This window comes from Mustelus asterias, chromosome 4, assembly GCF_964213995.1.
Source record: "Mustelus asterias chromosome 4, sMusAst1.hap1.1, whole genome shotgun sequence".
Classification (NCBI taxonomy): Eukaryota; Metazoa; Chordata; class Chondrichthyes; order Carcharhiniformes; family Triakidae; genus Mustelus; species Mustelus asterias.
In genome coordinates this window covers 29,622,023-29,646,206 of record NC_135804.1, presented here as the reverse complement: position 1 = coordinate 29,646,206, position 24,184 = coordinate 29,622,023, and the positions used below count along the sequence as shown (strand labels likewise).

Below are 24,184 nucleotides of genomic sequence, written 5' to 3'. Positions count from 1 at the left end.
TGCCCAGCTACTTCACACCACCATTGCTGTCTTATCTGGTGCTTCCTAACCCGACATCTAGCTGGTTTTGATGGCAACAGATGCTTGGAGCCAATTGGAGAGGCAGAGGGAACCAGTTTTAAATCTCAAAATGGCTCAGGGTCCAGGAGTTGGTTCCAGTGAATGGAGGATTTGAAATGGATAATTTGAGCCTGAAGCGGAATCCACTTGCCAGCATTATACAGGGGAAAGAAGTGGCGGATTGCAGAGATGTGTGAGGAGGGGAAATGTGAGCACAGGAAAGAGATAGAGAATTTGGTGAACTGGTGTGATGACAATAATCTCTCCCTCAATGTCAACAAAACGAAGGAGATAGTCATCGACTTCAGGAAGCGTAGTGCAGGGCATGTTCCTGTCTACATCAATGGGGACGAAGTAGAAATGGTCGAGAGCTTCAAGTTTTTAGGTGTCCAGATCACCAACAACGTGTCCTGGTTCCTCCATGTGGATGCTTTCATTAAGAAAGCCCACCAACGCCTCTACTTTCTCAAGAGACTAAGGAAATTTGGCATGTCTGATACAACTCTCACCAGCTTCTACAGATGCACATAGAAAGCATTGTTTCTGGTTGTATCACAGCTTGGTATGTCTCCTGCTTTCCCCAAGACTGCAAAAGACTGCAAAGGGTGGTGAACAAAGTCCAGTCCATCACGCAAACTAGGCTATCATCCATTGACACTGTCTACAGTTCCCGCTGCCTCGGGAAAGCAGCCAGCATAATCAAGGACCCCACACACCCCGGACATACTCTCTTCCACCTTCTTCCGTTGGGAAAAAGATACAAAAGTCTGAGATCATGTACCAATCGATTCAAAAACAGCTTCTTCCCTACTGCCATCAGACCTTTGAATGGACCTACCTCGCATTAAGTTGATCTTTCTCTCTACATCCTAGCTATGACAGAAACACTACATTCTGCATTCTGTCCTTTCCTGCTCTATGAATGGCATGCTTTGTCTGTATATTGCGCAAGAAATAATACTTTTCACTGTATACCAATACATGTGACAATAATAAATGAAATCAAATCAGGAGTATTTGCTTTGAAACAGCTGTCACCAACCTGCTTGTACTCCAGCCAAGATTAAAGAAACAGCACTCCATGATGACCAGGCACAAAGAGAAATCCACGAGGTGCGAAAGGAAGCTGACACGTTCTACTACTCAACTGATCATTGCTGTTGTTCAAACAACAGCACTCATTGGTCGATTAGCCTGTAAATCAGGATAGCCTACGTGCCGGCTTGCCTGCTTTGGGCACTAACCATCCAGATTGACAGATCGCCTGGCTAATGAGTTGGGGTCCCAATGAGTAGACTGTCTGTACCTGCCCCTATCCTGAGTCTTATTTGGCTAACAGCTTAAAAGCAATAGTTATGAAAGCAAAATACTGCAGATGTTGGAAATCTGAGATGAAAGCAGAAAATACTGAAAATATTCTGCAGAGCTGGCATCATCTCTGGAGAGAATAATGTTCTTGAACTAAATACCTTTCATTTGAACTGAGAAGAGTTAATAATGCTATAGGTTTTGAACAACTAAAAAGGGGAACAATGGGAAGAAAAACAAAATGGAAGATTTGTTATAGGATAAGGGGGCTGAAGAGATAATGTGACAAAAACTTTAGACACATATTTTGTTTCTTAAGCTGTCCAATTACCACTTCTTTTGTACCATGAAACCTTTTAACCTCCTGCCCTCCATCCTATTGCAGATCTTCCATTTTATTCATCTTCCCACCCCCCGGCTTCCTCAAAACTTATTACGTGACTGACTTTTCTCAGTTCTAATGAAAGGTCATAGACCTGAAACATTAAATTTGTTTCTATCTCTACAGATGCTGCTAGACCAGCTGAGGATTTCCTGCTTTTTTAAAAATCAGTATTTTTTGGGTTTATTCTTAGAGAGCAATTATCTATGAGGAATGTAGCGCTTTAATGAATGTTCCTTTACTGCTAAATGTGCAAATGTTTCACTAGCATACTTGATATGTTTAGCACTACTTTGGTTGTCTTCTCTATTTACCTTATTAGCCTTCACCACCATTTCTAGAGTCAATATTGACGAGGAAGTCTCAAAGATTTATGGACATGAAACTAATTGCTACAGTGATGGGAAACCAAGCGCCACTTCACATAGGTGCAGTGTAGCATTGGCTACTTCCTACAACCCAATGTGTGCCAGAATGCTGAGAGTGTCATACAGCCGAACTAGCGAATGTGAAAGCAGGATAGCAAACCTGGACACAGATCCAGGCAAATATTCATAAGCCACCTGCACCTACAAGCATTCTGCTATAAATAGGACCTCCAGTGGCATCATTAAAGGGCCAGGCACTGAAATTACCTAAACTGATCTTTAAGAACTTTATTGTAAAGTATCTGGAATATTTATAATAAATAAACTTTAAATAATAATAATGCTGATCAGACTCCGACTGAGTACAAAGTACAGGGATGTCAAGAGGTCTTCAGCAATGAAGGATCCACGTAGCCCCATACTACAGTCAGATAAATGAGGCAGGAACAGCAAGTTTACATGCTGCTCACGTCCAGGTGCAGGCAGATCACAAATTGTGATCCTTTCACCTAAAAAGAGGGCAAAAAAAGTTTCTAGCTCTATGTTTGGAAGACCTAACACAAAGGAGTAGAAATATTACTGTCACAGTTCTGCTTTTGAAGGGTGTTCAAACACATAGAAACTAGAAGCAGAACTAGGCTATATGGCCCTTCGAGCCTGCTCCGCCATTCATTTTGATCATGGCTGATCAGCAAATTCAGTATCCTGATCCCCCTTCCCCACCATATACCCTTAGAGCTATATCTAATTTCTTCTTGAAATCAGACAACGTTTTGGTCTCAACTACTTTCTGTGGTAGTGAATTCCACACATTCACCACCCTCTGGGTGAAGAAATTTCTCCTCACCTCAGTTCTAAAAGATTTACCCCTTATCCTCAAACTATAACCCTTAGTTCTGGACTCCCCCACCATCAGGAACATTCTTTCTGAATCTACTGTGTCTAAGCCTGTCAGAATTTTTGAAGTTTCAATAAGATTTCTCCCCGTAGGTTTTCTCTGTAGCCAGGGCAAACTAGATTTAACATTGCTTGGTGCTTTAAAACTATCTGCTTAAAAGTCACTGGGGTATATTTTTGCATCAAAGAGGCCACCATCATTTGAGACTCTGTCCTTATCGTATAGCGAGTGAACAACAGGGTTGTTGGAAATTGGGCCAGAGTTGTCACAAGCAAAGTTGCAGGAACTGGGATGGAGGGTTACAATTGCAGAGGTTTAGGGTTCCACTGCAGCAGCAACCTACATTGTCTTTGATTTCTAAATCTAGCTCACCTCACTCAGTATTCCATTACACTCCAACATAACTCATTTAATAAATACTAATTGCTTCTTACCCGGCACCAGTTTCTTATCAATTCCCATTGTTTGCTCTAATCCCCATTGCTTTAAGTTTGATAAACAAGATATATTTATCAATTCCTCAAATATTTTGGGGTGGCACGGTGGGAGACGTTAGGATAGATATATATCACCGATTGATTTGGTTTTGTGATTTTGTAAACACGTGATTTATTTCTTTGAGCCCATTTATCCTACCGAAGAATTCCATAAGATATGTAACAAAATATTGGATTTAACAGTGGTTAGCACTGCTGCCGCACAGCGCCAGGGACCCGATTCCCGGTATGGGTCACACGTCTGCACGTTCTCCCCGTGTCTGCGTGGGTTTCCTCCGGGTGCTCCGGTTTCCTCCCACAGTCCCAAAGACGTGCTGGTTAGGTGCATTGACCATGCTAAATTCTCCCTCAGTGTACCCGAACAGGAGCATGGCGACTCGGGGATTTTCACAGTAACTTTATTGCAGTGTTAATGTAAGCCTACTTGTGACTAATAAATAAACTTTAACTTTATGTTGGGAAGGTTAGTCAGGTGAGATATTTTCTTCCGAGTTGGTGCTGACTGCCATTAACCATTGTTTGCAGATGATCCTCAAGTCTGCTCCTGATAACTATCTTCATTGTTTTAGTTTAATAAAATCACGTTTAATGAGTCTATCATTATCAGTAATTGTTTTGCCAAGCTACTGGTATCTCTCTACAAGTTAACTCCTTCAAATTATTATTAATGCCCCAAGGATCATCTTCTAATCTCTCCTATCACATTAGGATGGATATATATCACCGATTGATTTGGTTTTGTGATTTTGTAAACATGTGATTTATTTTTTTGAGCCCATTTATCCTACCTAAGAATTCCATAAGATAGGCAATAAAATATTGGATTTAACTGAATGTATCTTTGGCATAGGCATATTGCTCATGCCATCACTTGTGAATACTAGGGACAAAATCACCATTTAGCATATTTACTTTATGCTCAACCTCAGTTTAAGTTTGTTTGTATCTTTTACCCTTTTTTTTATTGCCCTTCTGCTGTTTCAGTACTGAAAAAATCTTTCCCTGTAATGCTAAGCATTACATTAAGCATTATGCTCAGCGGCTACACCCTATTTCAAGACTCTGGGTGAAATTTTCCTGAATATCAGCAAAGACCAATGGGGGCAGGAAAAACGGAGTTGGAGCCGCCGGCACCATTGGTAGCTTTCTCTGCCGTATCGTTCAAGACATAATTTTAAAAATATAGCAACCCCCCCCCCCCCCCCCCACCAAAGCGATACACTTAACTGAGCTCCTCGGAGGTCTGGTCACCAGGTGCACATCTTGGAGACCAGTTGGGATTCACGCCAGTCTGCCCTCATGCCAATGTGAATTGACTTTCTTCTGTGTGTGTATGGTGTGTGTGCGCGCGTGTGTCCAGTGGTGGGTGGGTGAGCGGGGGGGTGGTGCAGGCAGGCACATGTATTGGCAGATCAATCCTCTGCTGTTCTTCCGATGACTTCTTACCCAGTATAAGGGTTTGCAGCACAATTTGTATCTAAGGTAACAAAATCAGTTAAAGCATAAATACAATGTCTTTACAAATACAATTTAAGAAAGTTAACTAAATCACTTAAAGCATAAACACAATGTCTTATGCTACAGTTTATCCACATGCCTGAAAGTTCTCATAGCTAACTTTAAACTATTACAATTCAAATTACATTCGCCTATTTCCAAAGCTGTAAAATGTAATCTAAATATAAATTTTAATATCAAATGGATTCACTCCCCAGATCACCCCATTACATCGCTGGTAGAGGGAGGGGACATTAGCATGAAATGTAATTTTTTAAAAGTTTATTTATTAGTGTCACAAGTAGGCTTATGTTAACACTGCAATGAAGTTACTGTGAAAATCCTGTAGCCGCCACACTCTGGTGCCTGTTCGGGTCCACTGAGGGAGAATTTAGCATGGATGATGCACCTAATCAGCAAGTCTTTCGGACTGTGGGAGGAAACCGGAGCACCCGGAGGAAACCCTCGCAGACACAGGGAGAACGTGCAGACTCCACACAGACAGTGACCCAAGCCGGTTTCCTCCCACAGTCCGAAAGACTTGCTGATTAGGTGCATCATCCATGCTAAATTCTCCCTCAGTGGACCCGAACAGGCACCAGAGTGTGGCAACTACAGGATTTTCACAGTAACTTCATTGCAGTGTTAACGTAAGCCTATTTGTGACACTAATAAATAAACTTTAAAAAAATTACATTTCATGCTAATGTCTGTGTCTGTGTGGAGTCAAACCAGGATTCAAACCAGGATCCCTGGCGCTGTAAGGCAGCAGTGCTAACCACTGTGCCACCATAATTTGGACATAATGTTAGATTTTCTGCTTCTGTCGCTGAACCCGTCTGTTGGAAATCTGAGTGGAAAATGCCCCCCTCTCCCCCTGATCACCTACTTGGCAAGTTGCTGCATTCTTTATATACATTTCAGTGGGCCACGTTTCCTATCACTTTGCCAGATTTGTACTGGTCATTTTCCATCTTCATCTCATTTTAGTTTAGTTTTTAATCCATTTGAATCATATTTGCTTAGACTGATCTTGTTGATTTTTTAGTTTTTTATGATGTATTTATCCAGATCAACATTATACCTTTAAAGAGATCCCAGCTTGCTGAAGTGTGTTGAACAGCTCATTCAGTTCAGAATTCATTTGGGTTAGTTGTTCCTTGGTTTCATTAAAATTTAGTTGCTTTACAGTTATGCACCTGGTATACAGTTCTGGATATTTTTGACTTCCAGATTATGTGAAACTATATCAATCTGTGTTTGCTGCCCCCAGTAATGCAACAATCTCACCAACTCTGACTTCAATCACTCCTTAGCCTGTCCTATCACTGCATTTGCTCCAACCTTATCTCTTCTATCACCTTTGGTTCTCCAAATCTGGCATTTTGTGAATTTTTCACCCAGAGTCTTTAGTCACCTTGGCCAGATCTTCTAGATAGCTCTCTTCCACCACTTCTCGCTCCATGTTTATAGACCCTTCCGTAAGCCTCCAGTGACCAGGCAGTATAGTAAACACCCTGTTCCAAATTATCTCCAGCATTGATGCACGCGAAGTACTGTGCATGAGAACAACTTGGTGGAGATTTGTTCATCTGATTTCTCTCCCCTCACCCCTCCACAGGTAGAAGCACCTGCCCGCTATTCATGATGCCTGCAGCAACATAGCTTAGCTAAAGAATTTGGTGGAATGAAGGAGCAAATCAGCATCTTATTACAATTTGGAGCAATGCATTGTTGGTCACAGCATTCATTTATTTTATTTCCCTAAATCAAGAAATGCATTAACTTGCAATTTAACATTTGTTTCACATATAGAGTTTAGGACAGTGCACCCCATGATGAAACAACAATTATTCTACTGATCTGTGGATAGATTAAGCAACATATTTTCTCATCTCTTGGGAGGAATTCTGAAAATTATTCTACTTACTCAGAAATCGGGCATAAAACACATGGTTTAATGCACTTAATGTTTAATTAATTTTAGTTTACTTGAAAAGACTAGAACATGTTATAAGGGACCATCTCTTGAGAAACTTTTGCCTGTAATTTGACTACAGTCCAAGAATCAATTATTATCTTTAAAGTAAAATAGCTTAGTTTTAGCAGTATGCCATTGATATTTGCACGACTAGTATTTCTGACACTGGCTTGCTTTTTGTATAGCAGAACTCCGCCCATAAGAATCTAAAGCTTATATCATTACAGCACTCGAGTAGTACAAATACAATCCAAACGTTTACACTATCATAAGAAAAATATTTATTTTCCTCTCAATCTGGAGCCAAAGAGCTTCTGTATTTTATACAGTTCTTCATTTATATATGATAAACTAGTCCTGTTACCCACTGTGAAATTATTGAAATGCAGTCCTTTTAATACTTAAGAAAATAGTATATACCAAAGTACAGACCAAAGTATAGGGTAATTTTGTTAATTTCTTACCCTCATTAATATGTAAGAATCATGGTTTTGTGCTATCCTATTTTACCCATTGTTTCTGTGACAGTCTATCAGAAAAATAATTAAATTATGATATCATTATATTTCATGTCAAAGCTGACTTTTACTTTCTCAAATGAAGGGTTTTGAGTATGGCATTGGTCACAGTTTATAAACTGTGTATAATGTATATAATGCATCATTTCAGACCATAAAGTATGTATTATTGTATATCATTGTTAAATTCTGAAAGACTGTGACGGGATCGTTGTAAATGAAGTCCATGTTTAAATTTAAATCAGTCTCTGAAGATTAAGAATATAAATTAATTTTCATTGCATTTGGTTGTCCTTTTTTATTATAATCATATAAACAATGAGGGGCAGATAAAAACAACATCTGGTCTATTTAGCCAGTTCCCCATATCTTTTTAGTTTATTCCTGCATGGAATATGGCTTCACTGGCAAGGCCAGCAATTGTTGCCCATCCCTTAAACTGAGTGGCTTGTGTTATAATTCAGGTCAGAAACTCCAAAGTGTTTTATGAAGTCTGCCTAGATCATAAGTTTTGCACTTTGAATTTGGCTAGGGTAAGCATGAGATGTTTCACTTCAGATGTGATTCAACTGACCCACTAGGGAGCTTTTATCAATCAAAGTTTATTTAAGAATACAGTTAACATTGAAGTTAACTTTTCAGTTAAAATTAGCAATAATTTTTACCAATTACAAACAAGAAAAAAAAGACAACCATGATATTGTATAAACCTTAACAGCTAAATATCGTTCCAACCAAACAAAACCCTTGCCACAGATTTAGCACAGAAAATCCAAATGCTCATGTGATGCTGGAACTTAGTCCTTTGGTTGGATGCTGCAGTTCTCTTGATACGCACACAGACAAGCTTGAAGTCAGAATAGCTTCTCAAAATACCAGGGAGAGAGAGAGAGACTCATGTTACTAGCTAGCAAGCCACCAACAACAGAATTTTCACTCCAGGATGGCCAGGGGACTTCCAGCTAGCCAGCAGAATTTAAAACACCCAGGGAGAGAGAGAGAGAAACACTGCTTTTCAGTCTGATGTCCAAACACCTTCTAAACTAAAACAGCAGCTAGCAGCAAAACTGAAAGTGAAACCTTGATTTCACAAAAACAATATGTTCAAAACACATGACCTGCCACCCAGTTGTAAATTCCAAGTCAGTGCATGAGACCTAGTTTACAAATGAACAAAACTCCATTTAAACCATTGAAGCAGTAATAAAATGAGTTTTAGCAGACAGCCCAGCAACAATGAAGAAACCCAAAGCTGCTTATAGCTGCAGAGGACATGATTTTTAAAAAAACATTTCTTAAAGGTGCACAAGCTTCACACCTCCCTCCCTTTTAAAAGAAAAGTCCCATGAACGTTCAAGGATGATTTCATTTTCCAAACCCTTTCAGTTTCACACCACTAGTACTCTACAATAAATATACATACATTTTACAAAATCAAAACATGCAAACATGGCAGTAATATCGTCCATTTCAGTCCTTGTTTTCCACCATCGAACACTTTTTAAAATCATATTTGTGACAAACTGCTTCCTTTCCACAATTCTCCTTCACTCCTTAATCCTGTGTTGATTCCAAATATGTTTCTTAATGGCTATGCCATTACAGAGGGCAGTTAAGAGTCAACCAGTTGTGTTCAACTGCCACCTTTTCACCTCATATCTGTGTTTATTTAGCAGTGTCCGTGCTGCTGCAACATTCCTGGCATGCCATGCTGGTTCTCATGATATCTATGATGTGGTTCTCATGATATCTGCCAGAGATTGCCAGCACTGAGCTCCCAATTGTTTGCGGCCTTCGATGACTGGGAAGGCTCTGAGCCCCATGATTCCCCCCTAAACTGAGCGATGCAGTACAATTTGCATATATGTGCTGTCACTTCTTCATGAAAAATTATTGAATTGGTTTGCTGGTATTAATGGAAGCTTCTAAAGAGTAAATTAACTTCTAGAAACTCCCCCATCATGCATGCAAAATAAATGCCCAGAGCCAAGAAGGGTGCACAATCTTTCCATGATGGAAAATGTAATTCAGTCAACAAGAATCAATGCATTCATGCTTGAAAGTAAATGGAGCACTGATTGATTGCATGCCAAGCATTCTATTTTAGTCACCAACACTGCGAGGACACAAAGAGACATAAACAGGTTGGGTGGGTGGGCAACAAGGTGGCACAGTGGTTAGCACTGCTGCCTCACAGCGCCAGGACCCAGGTTTGATTCCCGACTTGGGTCTCTGTCTCTGCTGAGTCTGCACATTCTCCCCGAGTCTGCGTGGGTTACTTCCGGGTGCTCTGGTTTTCTCCCACAGTCTGAAAGACGTGCTGGTTAGGTGGATTGACCATCCTAAATTCTCTCTCAGTGCACCCAAACAGGTGGCGGAGTGTGGAGACTAGGGGATTTTCACAGTAACTTCATTGCAGTGTTAATTTAAACCTACTTGTCACACTAATAAATAAACTTTCTGAACTTAAAAAGGTGACAGGTGGAGTACATTGTGGACAAATGAGAGTTTTCACTTTGGTTGTAAGAATATGTTAGGGTCCCAGACCAGAACCCCAAGATATTTTAGGCCATCAGACTAGACCCCAACAATTTTTCTATTTTGGCATTATTGTGAGGAAAGGATACTTCCAGGAACGATTCTACTGACAAAGTAGGGATCTTTTATAATGAAACAAACTTTATTTATTAATACAGTTTAAATATAACTCTAACAAATGAAGCAGTTTGACCATTAACAGTTGAACAATATTTAAAAATGAAGGGAAGCAACTTTACTTTCTATTTTTTGTCTGTCCCAGTTCCAAATAAGCCCCATTCATGAATAAATCAAATCCACTTTTAAATAAATAGTTAGCAAACCTAGACATTTGCGCATTAACATTTGTTAAGAGTCTTAGAGCTTTCAAACAGAGCCAGAAGCCTGCAAAATTCTTCTAACTTCAACCAGGCTTCAGCTGCAAACTAAGACACTTTCTGCACAAGCCTTTTTTCTCTGCCACGGGCCCAGAACTGCACATAAACCACATCATCGCATGTCACTTAAATCAGAAATCCCAGGGGTGAAAATCTAAATTATGATTAAAGTCTGTGCAAATCTTGGCTGAAATTTGTCTTCAAGAATTACGTAATGCTTCTCCCAGACTCCCTGGTCTTGTGCTTTAATTACCTTCCAAAAAATCATGGACTTGCAATGAAAATTGAAGATAAATTAGGTTTAATAGATTTTTAAACAATAGAAACCGTGTGGTTAGCATATTGATTGCATTTGTTACTTGCCTGCTTCTATAAAGATTTGTTATAATATGGCACTGATTTTTAAGAAGTTCCTAATAATAGTTTTCCTTCAAATTATCTCAGTTTCAAAAATAATGATTGAATGGGTCATAAGAACTAAATACAGAAGGGTAGGGCTGAGAAATTAGACAAGGATCCATTTCTCTGGACTCTTGTTGAACTTGCCCTGTGTAATAAGTTCTGTGTAATAAGAGCTGATTTCTTAAAGTGGATGGAGATATTTGGTTGCTCCCAAAAAAATTGCTTAAATGGGTAGGTTAATTACTGTACTTTTTTGTTTGATTTTTTGGAGATGCATCCATAGAAGATGTAGGGAAGGATGCCAAAGAGGTGCACAGACATCAGAGACAGACTGCCCACACCGATAATTAGCTTTGCAACTTCACCCATATGTCCATGTCTGGGCATATTTGGAAAGTATCAACACCCGATGATAAATATTCACAAGGGATGGATGTTAAAACACAAGAGTGCCGGGTGATGAGGGATAGAACTGGAGCCTAATGTTTATACACTTGTAATAATGGTCTGCTAAACGGCGGCTTCTCTACTAATTTCTCCATACTTCCCTGACTTGCATTTTCCTCTTCATTTGCTCATTTAGAGCCTCTCATTTTGAGTTTGACTCTGAGAAAAAATACTTTTGCTGTTTTGTTGCCTTCTTTGCATTCTTAAAAGAAAGTCAAGTCACCTTTCTGAAGGATCCTGCAAGACGTTTGCCTTGAGGTTCTAGCTCATCTGCCATCCCCATCAACAATTTGTTCGTTCCACTGCTGGCCATGGCTTGTAACTCTGAGCATGGACCTGGGGTGACTTGCAAAAGGAAAGGGATGATCACGGGGCGGCACGGTAGCACAGTGGTTAGCACTGCTGCTTCACAGCTCCAGGGTCCCGGGTTCGATTCCCGGCTCGGGTCACTGTCTGTGTGGAGTTTGCACATTCTCCTCGTGTCTGCGTGGGTTTCCTCCGGGTGCTCCGGTTTCCTCCCACAGTCCAAAGATGTGCGGGTTAGGTTGATTGGCCAGGTTAAAAATTGCCCCTTAGAGTCCTGAGATGCATAGGTTAGCGGGATTAGCGGGTAAAATATGTGGGGGTAGGGCCTGGGTGGGATTGTGGTCGGTGTAGACTCGATGGGCCGAATGGCCTCCTTCTGCACTGTAGGGTTTCTATGATTCTATCATACCCAAGGTCTCAAATGATTTTACTCAACTTTATTTTATCTACACACAAGTTTTCACTTACCGACACACACATTGCATATTGTGCACCTTCAATCAACAACCAAACTTTCAGCCTCTTGCTATATTTAAGCACAAGTGAACCTTGAATTAATGCCCACCACTTGAATACAATTAATCATAATTAATATACAATTAACGAGGGAGATAACCAAACCACCCACAATCTTATTGAGTGGTGGAGCAGCCTCGAAGGACTAAATGACCTACTCCTCTTATGTTCCAATAACAAGACTTTCCCCGCCTGCTGCAGTTTGAGCTGAGACAGCAATGATTGTCATCCTGATTTTTTTTATTAATCTGGTCCCTTTCAAGTTACTGTCAATGAATATGCAATGTATAGGTGTATCAGAGAAGAAACTAACGTATTGTTCCTGAGGGCAAATATAATGTGCACTTAAGTACATTGCAAACCAACATCAGAATAAGATATAGCCATGCCTTTGTGTGGCAGGAACTTCAATGCTTCCCCTTTGTGGTGCAATATCAAAGCAAACAGTGAAAGATGATGCACATATTGGTGGGGAAAACTCCCAAAAGTTGGGATCGACAAGTTACAAACACTAATTCACTAAGAAAAATCCATCAAAAGGCACATAATGCAAAAGGAAACAAAACAATTTGGTCAAAACCACTACCTTTAAAGTTCGTCTTTTTTCCCCAGGCCCTATTTTATGGGTGAAACTGACACTGGAGTAAATATCCATTTAATTTAATTTAAATATTGTGCAATGCTATTATTTTCTTTCAGCATTTGCCAGAAAAATCTACTCTTAATACTGAGTGATTTGCTTTTTTTTGATGTGTAGCTATTATTTGCTGCTTGGTTTCACATTTTAAAAATGCGTTGTTACTTGAAGACATACATCTACAGTAGTTTTCTAGACTTGTAGAATTCAAGTACAAATTCTTATTTTACACAAGTTATGAAACTATAATATCCATCTATTGTTTTCATTTTGCTGGAAATTTAGGAAACACTTTCTGTCTCATCCCATACACCAACAATTTTACATAAAACAGAATGTGGTGGAAAGAAGTAACTTACGTTTTTATAATTCCTTTCATGTCCTCAGGATGTCTCAAAGTTCTGTACAGTCAGTTTGCACAGAGTTAGGTCCCAATCAGCAAAAAAAGACCAAAGAGTGATTGATCTGTTTTTTGTGGTATTGATTGAGGTATAAATATATAGATTTTTGGGACACACCTGAATGAAGCATAGATATTGTGAAATCTGATCAAGCAGATTTATATTGAAATATTAGAATGTTTCCACTGTTGCTGATAGTGTTTAATACAAGAAAGTATAAGTAATTCATAGGTTCTTCAATTATCTTTATTTCTTTTTTAAGCAACCAATTAGGATACTTTGCTCAAAAGTTTAAAATAATTAATATGCTTTTTTTACTGTATGAAATGATTTTATGGGGAGAAGCCAACTCACACTCAGAAATAGAATGTATATGAGCTGATGATGCAGCCCCTGGGAGATCTAATGGTAAAGTGCATGGAAAATGAGTAGTTCCTCCAAATTCCCAAAGAGCAGAAAGTCATTAGACTTGAAAGCATTACTCCTGCCATTAAAGCAGAAGACCGAGTTCATGTTATCCTGACAGGAAAGTGACCGTGATAAAGAGATTTGCAGCTAACTCATTGTTATATACTTTTTTAAAAAATGTATTTATTATTTTAAGTTTGTTGATTTTATAACCATGTTGCTGCAGTATTCTGCTTGTACCAGATACAGTTCTCTGCTTTTCTGGAATCCACAGCTTTTGGAGAGGTGAGGTTTCCCTCTCTTGTACGAATTGCACCCTTGACCCTGGCTCCTTTTTTCAGCTGGATTTTCCGAATGAAGCTCCCATACTCTGTGCATCACAGAGTGCCCTGGCGTGAATCTCATAAAAAATCTGAGCGCGGGGCCTATTTTCGCTGGAGAGGCTGGAGACATGGTGCTGAGTGGAACACTGCGCATGCGCCGATCTGACATAGTGGTGATTGGCGCATGTGCAGCAGCCCGCACTGCCAGTCTCCTGATCGCTGACCAGCCCTGCGCCCCGCAACGCTGCCCTTGCCGAAACCCAACGCCCCGATTGCTGGCCTCCCGGACGTGTCTGGACTGGACTGGCCCGCCTCGATCCCCCCCGCCCCCCTGTTGCTCGGCTCTCCCGATCTCCCTGACACCCACCCCGATGGCCAGCCCCAATCAGCCCTTCCCTCCCTCTCACTAACCCAAAGCGCAGAGTGGCAGCAGGACCCTCCATCCAAACCGATCAGCCCCCCAGAGGCCTCGCCCTTGACACTGCCCAATGCCCGGTGGGCAGTGCCAAGGTGTCACCTGGGCAATGCCTCTTTGCCCCTTGGGCAGTGCCGGGGGCCAGGCTGCCAGTGGAATTCCGGCGGCCGGAGGCTGTGGCACCCAGCAGGAAGCCTGCTTATGTCTCCCAGCTGGGAGAATCGCCACCCCCTTCCCCCAACCCCCATATGTTTTTCAAATGGACTCTCATCTCTAATGGGAATTCAGTGTCTAAACCTAACGAAGGAATGGCTCTGAAGTCCATTATGTGGGCATGTTGGGCACTTTAAATGGTGCCCTCAGTCATCACAGCAACTCAAAACACTAGAGACCCGTGCCTGGCCCCCTAGCACTGTCGAAGGGGCAAACTGGCAATACCCTAGGGGCACCTTGGTACTGCCCACGTGGGTGGGGGTGTCCCACTGCCACTCTGCAATTCGGGATCGATGGGAGAGGAAGGATGGGAGTAATCGTGTCTGACCATCCGGGTGGGGGGAGGAGATATTGGGGGTGGGGGAGGGGTGATATTGGGGCTGGCTGGGAAGGGGGGGGTGGGGGACACATCGGGGCTGGCCTAGAGAGGTTCAGGGGCTGGGGGGGGGGAGTAGGAGTGGCAGTGATGCGGAGTCGCGGGGCTGGCAGTGCGGGCCACTGCGCCAATCTCGGCATTGACAGATCAGCACATGGACAGTGGCCTGCTCAGTGCTGCAGGAATAGGCCCCACCCCCTGATTTTCAGTGTGAATCACACTAGGCACTCTGCAGTGCTCAGAGTGTGGGAGATTCATTCTGAAAATCACGCAAAAAAAAATCAGCGGGAGTTACTCCAGTTTTCATGTGAATTCGGCACTTGGAATTTTTTTGGAAGAATCGCCCCCTATGCCAAGTGGCATTCAAGAGGACAGTTAAGAAATAAGTATGGGGATGACAAAGGTGTAGATAAAGTTTCAGCGTGGTTGAGGAGAAGCTGATGCAGGAAAATAGCAATGTTGTAACAGTGAAATTAAATGATGACGTATAGGGCATACACTGAGAATTACAAAATCAAAGAGAATGTCAGTGTCATATACAATTTAGTTTGGCTCAATATACAACCAACGGGGCTGATGAATTGGTGTTGAAAGGGCCTGAAAGAATTGATTCCGTCTACTGACATTGAACTGGAGAAACAAATGCCTCCTCACAATTTAATATCAGTTTATTTTTTTTACATTAAAAAGTCTTATGTATCTCTGAGACAATGGTTAATTTAAGATAAAATGTTTTACAAATAATTAGTTAAGAGCATAACATCTGTTTCTTTAAAATTTATTCATCATAAAGGAGAAAAGTGTTATTGTTAGAAAGATGAATCCCAGATTTAGGATCATCACCTGTCAATCTGAGAAAAGGTAATCATGCCACTTGCTTAATAAGTGAATTGCCTATTAATGATTCATGTCAGCCCACATGTCAGGCACAACATAGGCAAGTTTAACTGATTTTTAATAATGAAGTTAAAATGAAGAAAGTTCGACTATAATTCAGTAAGTAAAATTTCAGTTGTTTTTAATTTTCTTCTGTTGTAGATAAATCCTGAATTCATGGTGGTCATGGTGGTACAGTGGTTAGCACTACTGCCTCACAGCGCCAGGGACCCGGGTTCAATTCCCGGCTTGGATCACTCTCTGTGTGGAATTTGCATGTTCTCCCTGGGTGCTTCGGTTTCCTCCCACAGCCTGAAAGACGTGCTGGTTAGGTGCAGTGACCCGAACGGACGCCGGAGTGTGGCGACTAGGGAATTTCACAGTAACTTCATTGCAGTGTTAATGTAAGCCTTACTTGTGACTAATAAATAAACTTGAACTTTACTTTTGGGCGGCACGGTAGCACAGTGGTTAGCACTGCTGCTTCACAGCTCCAGGGACCTGGGTTCGATTCCTGGCTTGGGTCACTGTCTGTGTGGAGTTTGCACATTCTCCTCGTGTCTGCGTGGGTTTCCTCCGGGTGCTCCGGTTTCCTCCCACCGTCCAAAGATGTGCAGGTTAGGTTGATTGGCCATGCTAAAATTGCCCCTTCAAGCCCTGAGATGTCTAGGTTAGAGGGATTAGTGGGTGGGATATGGGGATAGGGCCTGGGTGGGATTGTGGTCGGTGCAGACTCGATGGGCCAAAGGGCCTCTTTCTGCACTGTAGGGTATCTATCTATCTATCTGTCTATCTATCAACTGGTCTTTCCTACTCCTTGAGATGTCAGCCAAGTAGTTCTTCGAGTATATATGAACCTTGATATTACAATCTTAAGCAGATGATTGCCTCAATAAATATATTTCCATTTTCCTAATCTTTCACTTTTATTCAAAGGAGAACTCTTTGCAGACCAACAATACACAAATCATTCCTATCAGATCAGTTTAGAAATAATATACAAATGAAAAGATGGTGATCCTGTATTGATTCAACCATTATTCCAGGCCCCTTCCATAACTCCAGAAAGAGTTTAGGCAAATAACCAAAAACTCCCTCAGGATCAGGATATACAGGCCCAGAATCTTACACACAAGGTTTGGATGCATGCCTAGCCCAGAATCATGCAAGAAGACGTCGGGTGCACATCCTGACGTCATTGCGTCCTCATGCAATATTTCGGTTGGCGGGTGTATGTGCAAGTTGGAAATATGTCTGTTGACAATCAAGAAACCAATTTAAATTAATTAAACAGAAAATGACTGGAATTTTATGTTGCCTGTCTGCCTTTATGTTTGGTGGGTAGCTGATTGACAAGGCTGCCTTTATGTTTAAGCTTCAACCTGAGCCAGGGCGGGATGAGAGTCGGGGCTCAAATAAAATTAAGAAATATATCTGGGGACTGTGGTCTGTGCATAGTTTTTCCACTGATATTTATTTTTTACAAGTCAGCATCTCCCTCAGATAGCTCCGCAAGTGGCTGGATCCCTGAAGGAGCACATTGAAAGTGCCAGTCTACGTGCTTCCTTTCCTTGGTGCCTACCCTCCCTGGCAGTGCTCAGTCTTTTACAGAACGCATTTCATGCAGGTCCAGGCAAGCTATGGGGGTTACAAATAGTGTGACATGAACCCAATATCCCGGTTGAGGTCGTCCTCGTGTGTGCGGAACTTGGCTATCAGTTTCTGCTCAGCGACTGCGCCGTCGTGTGTCCTGCAGAGTTTCACTGGCTGTCTTGTCTGAAGACAATACACATTTTTAGCCTGTCTTGATGCTCTCTCCACTCACATTGTTTGTATCTTAAAGACTTGATTAGCTGTAAGTATTCGCATTCCAACCATTATTCATGTAAATTGAGTCTGTGTCTTTATATGCCCTGTTTGTGAACAAACCTGAACCTCACCTGAAGAAGGGGCTTGGAGCTCCGAAAGCTTGTGTGGCTTTTGCTACCAAATAAACCTGTTGGAGTTTAACCTGGTGTTGTTAAACTTCTAGCTGTTAATTGGCCAGCCAGCCTAATATTGCGTTAATAACCAGTTTCACATCCTCTCCCACCCACGCTGACTGGGTGTGCCCCAAACATAAAACAGGTCATAAAACAGATACTCTAGCTCCCAGCCTTACAAAGTTTTGATTGGTTTAGTTTACAGTCATTGCTTCAAGCCAACTGAAACAAGATATGGAGGGAACTTCATATTTCCACTTGGAAATAAGTGAACATATTAGCGAGAGGCAACATGGTTTTGTTGGGGAGGTCATGTCTCACTAACTTGATCGGGTTTTTCGGGGAAGTGACGAAGATGATTGATGAGGGTAGGTGGGGCAGTGCATGTTATCTACATGGACTTCAGTAAGATCTTTGACAAAGTCCCTCATGGCAGACTGGTGCAGAAAGTGAAGTCACGTGGGATCAGAGGTGAGCTGGAAAGGTGGATACAGAACTGGCTCAGTCATAGAAAGAAGTCTCACAACACCAGGTTAAAGACCAAGGTTGGACTTTAACCTGGTGTTGTGAGACTTCTTACTGTGTTTACCCCAGTCCAACACCGGCATCTCCACATCAGTCATAGAAGACAGAGGGTAGCAGTGGAAGGGTGCATTTCTGAATGGAGGGCTGTGACAAGGGGCGTTCCTCAGGGATCAGTGCTGGGACCTTTGCTGTTTGTAATATATATAAATGATTTGGAGGAAAATGTAACTGGTTTGATTAGTAAGTTTGCGGACGACACAAAGGTTGGTGGATTTACGGATAGTGATGAGGACCATCAGAGGATACAGCAGGATATAGATCGGTTGGAGGCTTGGGCGGAGAGATGGCAGATGGAGTTTAATCCGGACAAATGTGAGGTAATGCATTTTGGAAGGTCTAATACAGATAGGAAATATACAGTAAATGGCAGAACCCTTAAGAGTATTGATAGGCAGAGGATCTGGGTGTACAGGTACACAGGTCACTGAAAGTGGCAACGCAGGTGGAGAAGGTAATCAAGAAGGCATATGGCATGCTTGCCTTCATCGGTCAGGGCATTAAGTTTAAAAATTGGCAAGTCATGTTGCAGCTTTATAGAACCTCAGTTAGGCCGCACTTGGAATGTAGTGTTCAATTCTGGTCGCCACACTACCAGAAGGATGTGGAGGCTTTGGAGAGAAAAGATTTAGCAGGATGTTGCCTGGTATGGAGGGCATTAACTATGAGGAGAGTTGGAGAAACTTGGTTTGTTCTCACTGGAACGATGGAGGTTAAGGGGCGACCTGATAGAAGTCTACAAGATTATGAGGGGCATGGACAGAGTGGATAATCAGAAGCTTTTTCCCAGGGTGGAAGAGTCAATTACTAGGGGGCATAGGTTTAAGGTGTGAGGGGCAAGGTTTAAAGGAGATGTGCGAGGCAAGTTTTTTACCCAGAGGGTGCCTGGAACGCCCCTGAGTTTTAAGGGGCATCTGGACAAATACATGGATATGATGGGAATGGAGGGATATGGTCCCCGAAAGGTAGGGGGTTTTAGTTCAACTGGGCAGCATGGTTGGTGCAGGCTTGGAGGGCCGAAGAGCCTGTTCCTGTACTGTAGTTTTCTTTGTTCTTTGTTTGGAACAAAGTTGATGGCTGATGAGCCAAATGCTGGACTTTCCCATTTTTTCAAGGCTCGGTGGGACCTGTTTTATGTTTGAAGCCTGGTATGCCAAGATTTGACTGGCTTTCAGAAGAATACAAGTGGGTCCCATCGAGTGCCCAACAAGATTCCATGAAATGTTTGCCATTATCAGCCCGCGTTAGAACAGCATTGAAACAGGACCAAGGGAGGCCCAGACCTTGTTTCTCAGGAGGCTGAAACATAGAAACAGAAAACTACAGCACAAAACAGGCCCTTCGGCCCCACAAGTTGTGCCGAACATATCCCTACCTTTTAGGCCTACCTATAACCCTCCATCCTATTAAGTCCCATGTACTCATCCAGGAGTCTCTTAAAAGACCCTATTGAGTTTGCCTCCACCACCACTGACGGCAGCCGATTCCACTCGGCCACCACCCTCTGTGTGAAAAACGTGCCCCTAACATTTCCCCTGTTCCTACCCCCCAGCACCTTAAACCTGTGTCCTCTCGTAGCAGCCATTTCCACCCTGGGAAAAAGCCTCTGAGAGTCCACCCGATCTATGCCTTTCAACATCTTATATACCTCTATTAGGTCTCCTCTCATCCTAAGTCTCTCCAAGGAGAAAAGACCGAGCTCCCTCAGCCTATCCTCATAAGGCATGCCACTCAATCCAGGCAACATCCTTGTAAATCTCCTCTGCACCCTTTCAATCTTTTCCACATCCTTCCTGTATTGAAGCGACCAGAACTGAGCACAGTACTCCAAGTGGGGTCTGATGAGGGTCCTATATAGCTGCATCATTATCCCCGGACTCCTAAACTCAATCCCTCGATTGATAAAGGCCAGCACACCATACGCCTTCTTAACCACCTCCTCCACCTGCGGGGCCGATTTTAGAGTCCTATGGACCCGGACCCCAAGGTCCTTCTGATCCTCTACAGTACTAAGAGTCTTTTCCTTTATATTGTACTCCTTCATCCCATTTGACATGCCAAAATGGACCACTACGCATTTATCTGGGTTGAAGTCCATCTGCCACTTCTCTGCCCAGTCTTGCATCCTATCTGTGTCCCTCTGTAACTTCTGACATCCCTCCAGACTATCCACAACCCCACCAACCTTCGTGTCGTCAGCAAACTTACCAACCCATCCCTCCACTTCCTCATCCAGGTCATTTATGAAAATGACAAACAGCAAGGGTCCCAGAACAGATCCCTGGGGCACACCACTGGTCTCCGACCTCCATTTAGAAAAAGACCCATCTATACACACACTCTGCCTTCTTTGGGCAAGCTAGTTCTGGATCCACAGGGCAGCAGCCCCTTGGATCCCATGCCCTCTCACTTTTTCGAGAAGCCTTGCATGGGGGACCTTATCGAACGCCTTGCTAAAATCCATATAAGCCACATCTACCGCTTTCCCTTCGTCAATGTGTTTCGTCACATTTTCGAAGAACTCCACCAGGCTCGTAAGGCACGATCTGCCTTTGACAAAGCCATGCTGAGTATTCTTGAGCATACTAAACCTCTCTAAATGCTCATAAATCTTGAAGTGAGTGACATTTTGATTGACAGCAGGTCGTGTATTCAGCAGTGCATCTCTAAGATTTGTCTTTAAAACATAGATGTCCACTAACTGGATACAAAATTAGCTTCTTGACAGAAGCCAGAGGGTGGTTGTGGAGGGTTGTTTTTCAAACTGGAGGCCTGTGACCAGCGGTATGCCTCGGGGATCAGTGCTGGGTCCACTGTTATTTGTCATTTATATTAATAATTTGGATGAGAACATAGGAGGCATGGTTAGTAAGTTTGCTGATGACACCATGACTGGTGGCATAGTGGACAGTGAAGAAAGTTATCTCCAATTGCAACGGGATCTTGATCAATTGGGCCAGTGAGCTGACGAATGGCAGATGGAGTTTAATTTAGATATATGTGAGGTGATGCATTTTGGGAGATTGAACCAGGGCAGGACTTACTCAGTTAATGGTAGGGCGTTGGGGAGAGTTACAGAACAAAGAGATCTAGGGGTACAGGTTCATAGCTCTTTGAAAATGGAGTCACAAATGGACAGAGTGGTGAAGAAGGCATTCAGCATGCTTGGTTTCATTGGTCAGAACATTGAATACAGGAGTTGGGACGTCTTGTTGAAGTTGTACAAGACCACACTTGGAATACTGTGTACTGTTCTGGTCAGCCTATTATAGAAAGAATATTATTAAACTAGAAAGAATGCAGAAAAGATTTCCTAGGATGCTACCGGGACTTGATGGTTTGAGTTATGAGAGGCTGGCTAGACTGGGACTTTTTTCTCTGGAGCGTAGAAGGCTGAGGGGTGATCATATAGAGGGCTATAAAATAATGAGGGGCATAAATTAGTTAGATAGTCAATATCTTTTCCCAAAGATAGGGGAGTCTAAAACTAGAGGGCATAGGTTTAAGGTGAGAGGGGAGAGATACAAAAGTGTCCAGAGGGGCAATTTTTTCACACAGAGGGTGGTGAGTGTCTGGAACAAGTTGCCAGAGGTCGTAGTAGAGGCGGGTACAATTTTGTCTTTTAAAAGGCATTTAGACAGTTACATGGGTAAGATGGTATAGAGGGATATGGGCCAAATGTGGGCAATTGGAATTAGCTTCGGGGTTTAAAAAAAAGGGCAGCATGGACACGTTGGGCCAAAGGACCTGTTTCCATGTTGGAAACCTCTATGACTCTATAACTCCATTTCAGATACTTCCACATATTCCGGCATGATTAGCACTGAAGACCAATAATGGGTATGCTTGGATCATGGCTAAGCCGTTTGTAAAATTTTAATCCAGTGTCTTTTTAAGTGGTTCGGGACCTAAAACAACATTGCGCAGCCAATATGCTTAGGATTGCATATTTAACTATTTTGTGAATTTGAACAAATTTCTCAACAATATCAACCTTGCGTTTGAATCTGCAAAATGCATTCTTGAACACTCAGGAATTGACCTTCTGAAATGTAATCTCACTTCGGCATGTCTCAATTCTATGTGTTACTCCTCTGGAATTTATAGTACAAATTTTCTCTGTACACATTACATAAATAATGCTTTCTGATTTGAGTTAGCTACACTTTACACATGCTACAGCAGGATTCTCAGTTCTCACACCACTTAAGTCGGAAAGTTTGGTGATAAAAGACCAACTGGATTTTTAGGTGGGTAACTGGGGAAGGAGTGGCAATTCAACTCTGCCTCTGCACAGAAGTTCAGACCTAATTTATGCTTTATGTTAAAAAATGAGAACGTTCTATTTTCTTGCTATTTTATAACTTTTGATTCTTAATGAATTTCCCTGTTGTGAACATGTCAATGTCTTTAAATGTTAAAAAAAGAAGGGAAAGAGTAAGGAAATGTAACTACAGTTCACAAAAAGAAAATGTGTAAAATATATAAAAATAGAAAATATATGTACAATTTTTAAAAAAAGTAACAAGAATTCATATTTTTAGGAATTGTTTTCATTGAGAATTCAACATCATAATTCGCATTTTCTTTGCTTTGATTTAGGGAACAGAAACTCTTGCAGCCACAATTCAGCCTGAAATGCAAATTGAACATGGAGCGATTCAGATTCAACAAGGAGAAAATGGAGAAGTTGTTCAAATCCAAATGCCAGTCAATACTGTCAGCAGTTAAAACTAAATGAACAGAACTATAATAGCAGGGAGAAGAAACAAATCCTGTGCAAAACAAGCTATGGCCAAGTTGCCGATCGCACATTATAGCAGCCAAACCTGACGCTCCTCGCATTGCAAAATAATAAAGCATTTCTGTGCTCTGTTGGGAAATATAAACAGACTTTGAAATCATTTGAAGAATTTGTTTTCTACATCAATTTAACTATTGTGGACATTGGGATCAACTGTTAACCATGTGTGAAACAAGGAAAATATATATATCTGTATTACTCATTGTAATTTTACAGGGTCTGGTTTAACTGCAGTTGTGTCTTTATTGCTACTGAACTATTTGGTTTGAAAACTGAATTATATAGATACTTTGAAGAAATGTATTTATGAATTGTATACATTATAACTAGAATTCAGGGAGTTTATTTTTGTTGTTATCATTTATAGTTGCTAACTCTTCGGAGGCAGAACCAGTGAGCTTTTTGTAACTAATTTCGGTTGGAAAATATGGCAGTCAATTAAGGCAATTTGTTCCAATTATTATGAAAAGGAATAGTGAAGCACTGCCAGTTCTTTCAGCCCGAAGTGAATTAACATTTTACTGCTTAGTTTAGGTGTAGCAATATGGTGTTACTTTTAACTCACGTCATAAACAGCAAATAGTGTTTTTGCACTTTCTGCAGTCTTGATAAAGACTCGTGCGCTAAAGAAATATTCTTGTAAAGAGCTTATTAAATCAATGAGAAACCATGGTCATTGTGTTTTTAACATGGATAGTGTCGAACAGGAACATAGTCAAAACACTAGTCATGGAAACATAAGTTTAATAACTTTTCTGATCATTTTTCTTTGTGTCTAGTTGACCAAAAAAAACACATTAAAAACCAGTGTTTTCTGATGAAATCATGCAGAGAAAATTTTTTTCTAATTAAGTATTTTCCTGTTATTTGCAAAGGTACATTCCTGTCTGAGTATCGCTACTCTGTTTATCCAAGTATTCCAAACCTAGAATTTTCTACATCAGTAATACTGAACAAGTAGCCACAAAATATTATACTTAACCTGGAAGTTATTCCTTATGATTGGAGTATTAGATTTTTTAAAAAGATAGCAAAACGTCCTTTGGCCCAAAATTACGATAATTTGAATGGG

The 24,184-nt window shown here is 41.5% G+C and overlaps 1 protein-coding gene across 6 annotated transcripts in view; it reads left to right on the top strand.

Annotated features, from left to right (window-relative positions):
- Positions 1 to 23,782, top strand: part of banp (BTG3 associated nuclear protein) — a 186,278-nt gene extending 162,496 nt beyond the window's left edge. For all 6 annotated transcript variants that reach the window (XR_013497607.1, XM_078210746.1, XM_078210742.1 and 3 more), the window contains one exon: positions 22,911 to 23,782. Coding sequence is in view for 5 of the 6 variants with exons in the window: in XM_078210746.1 (XP_078066872.1) it covers positions 22,911 to 23,039 (129 nt within the window). In the remaining variant the exon portion in view is untranslated. The remainder of the gene's footprint in view (positions 1 to 22,910) is intronic.
- The last annotated feature ends 402 nt before the right edge of the window (positions 23,783 to 24,184 follow it).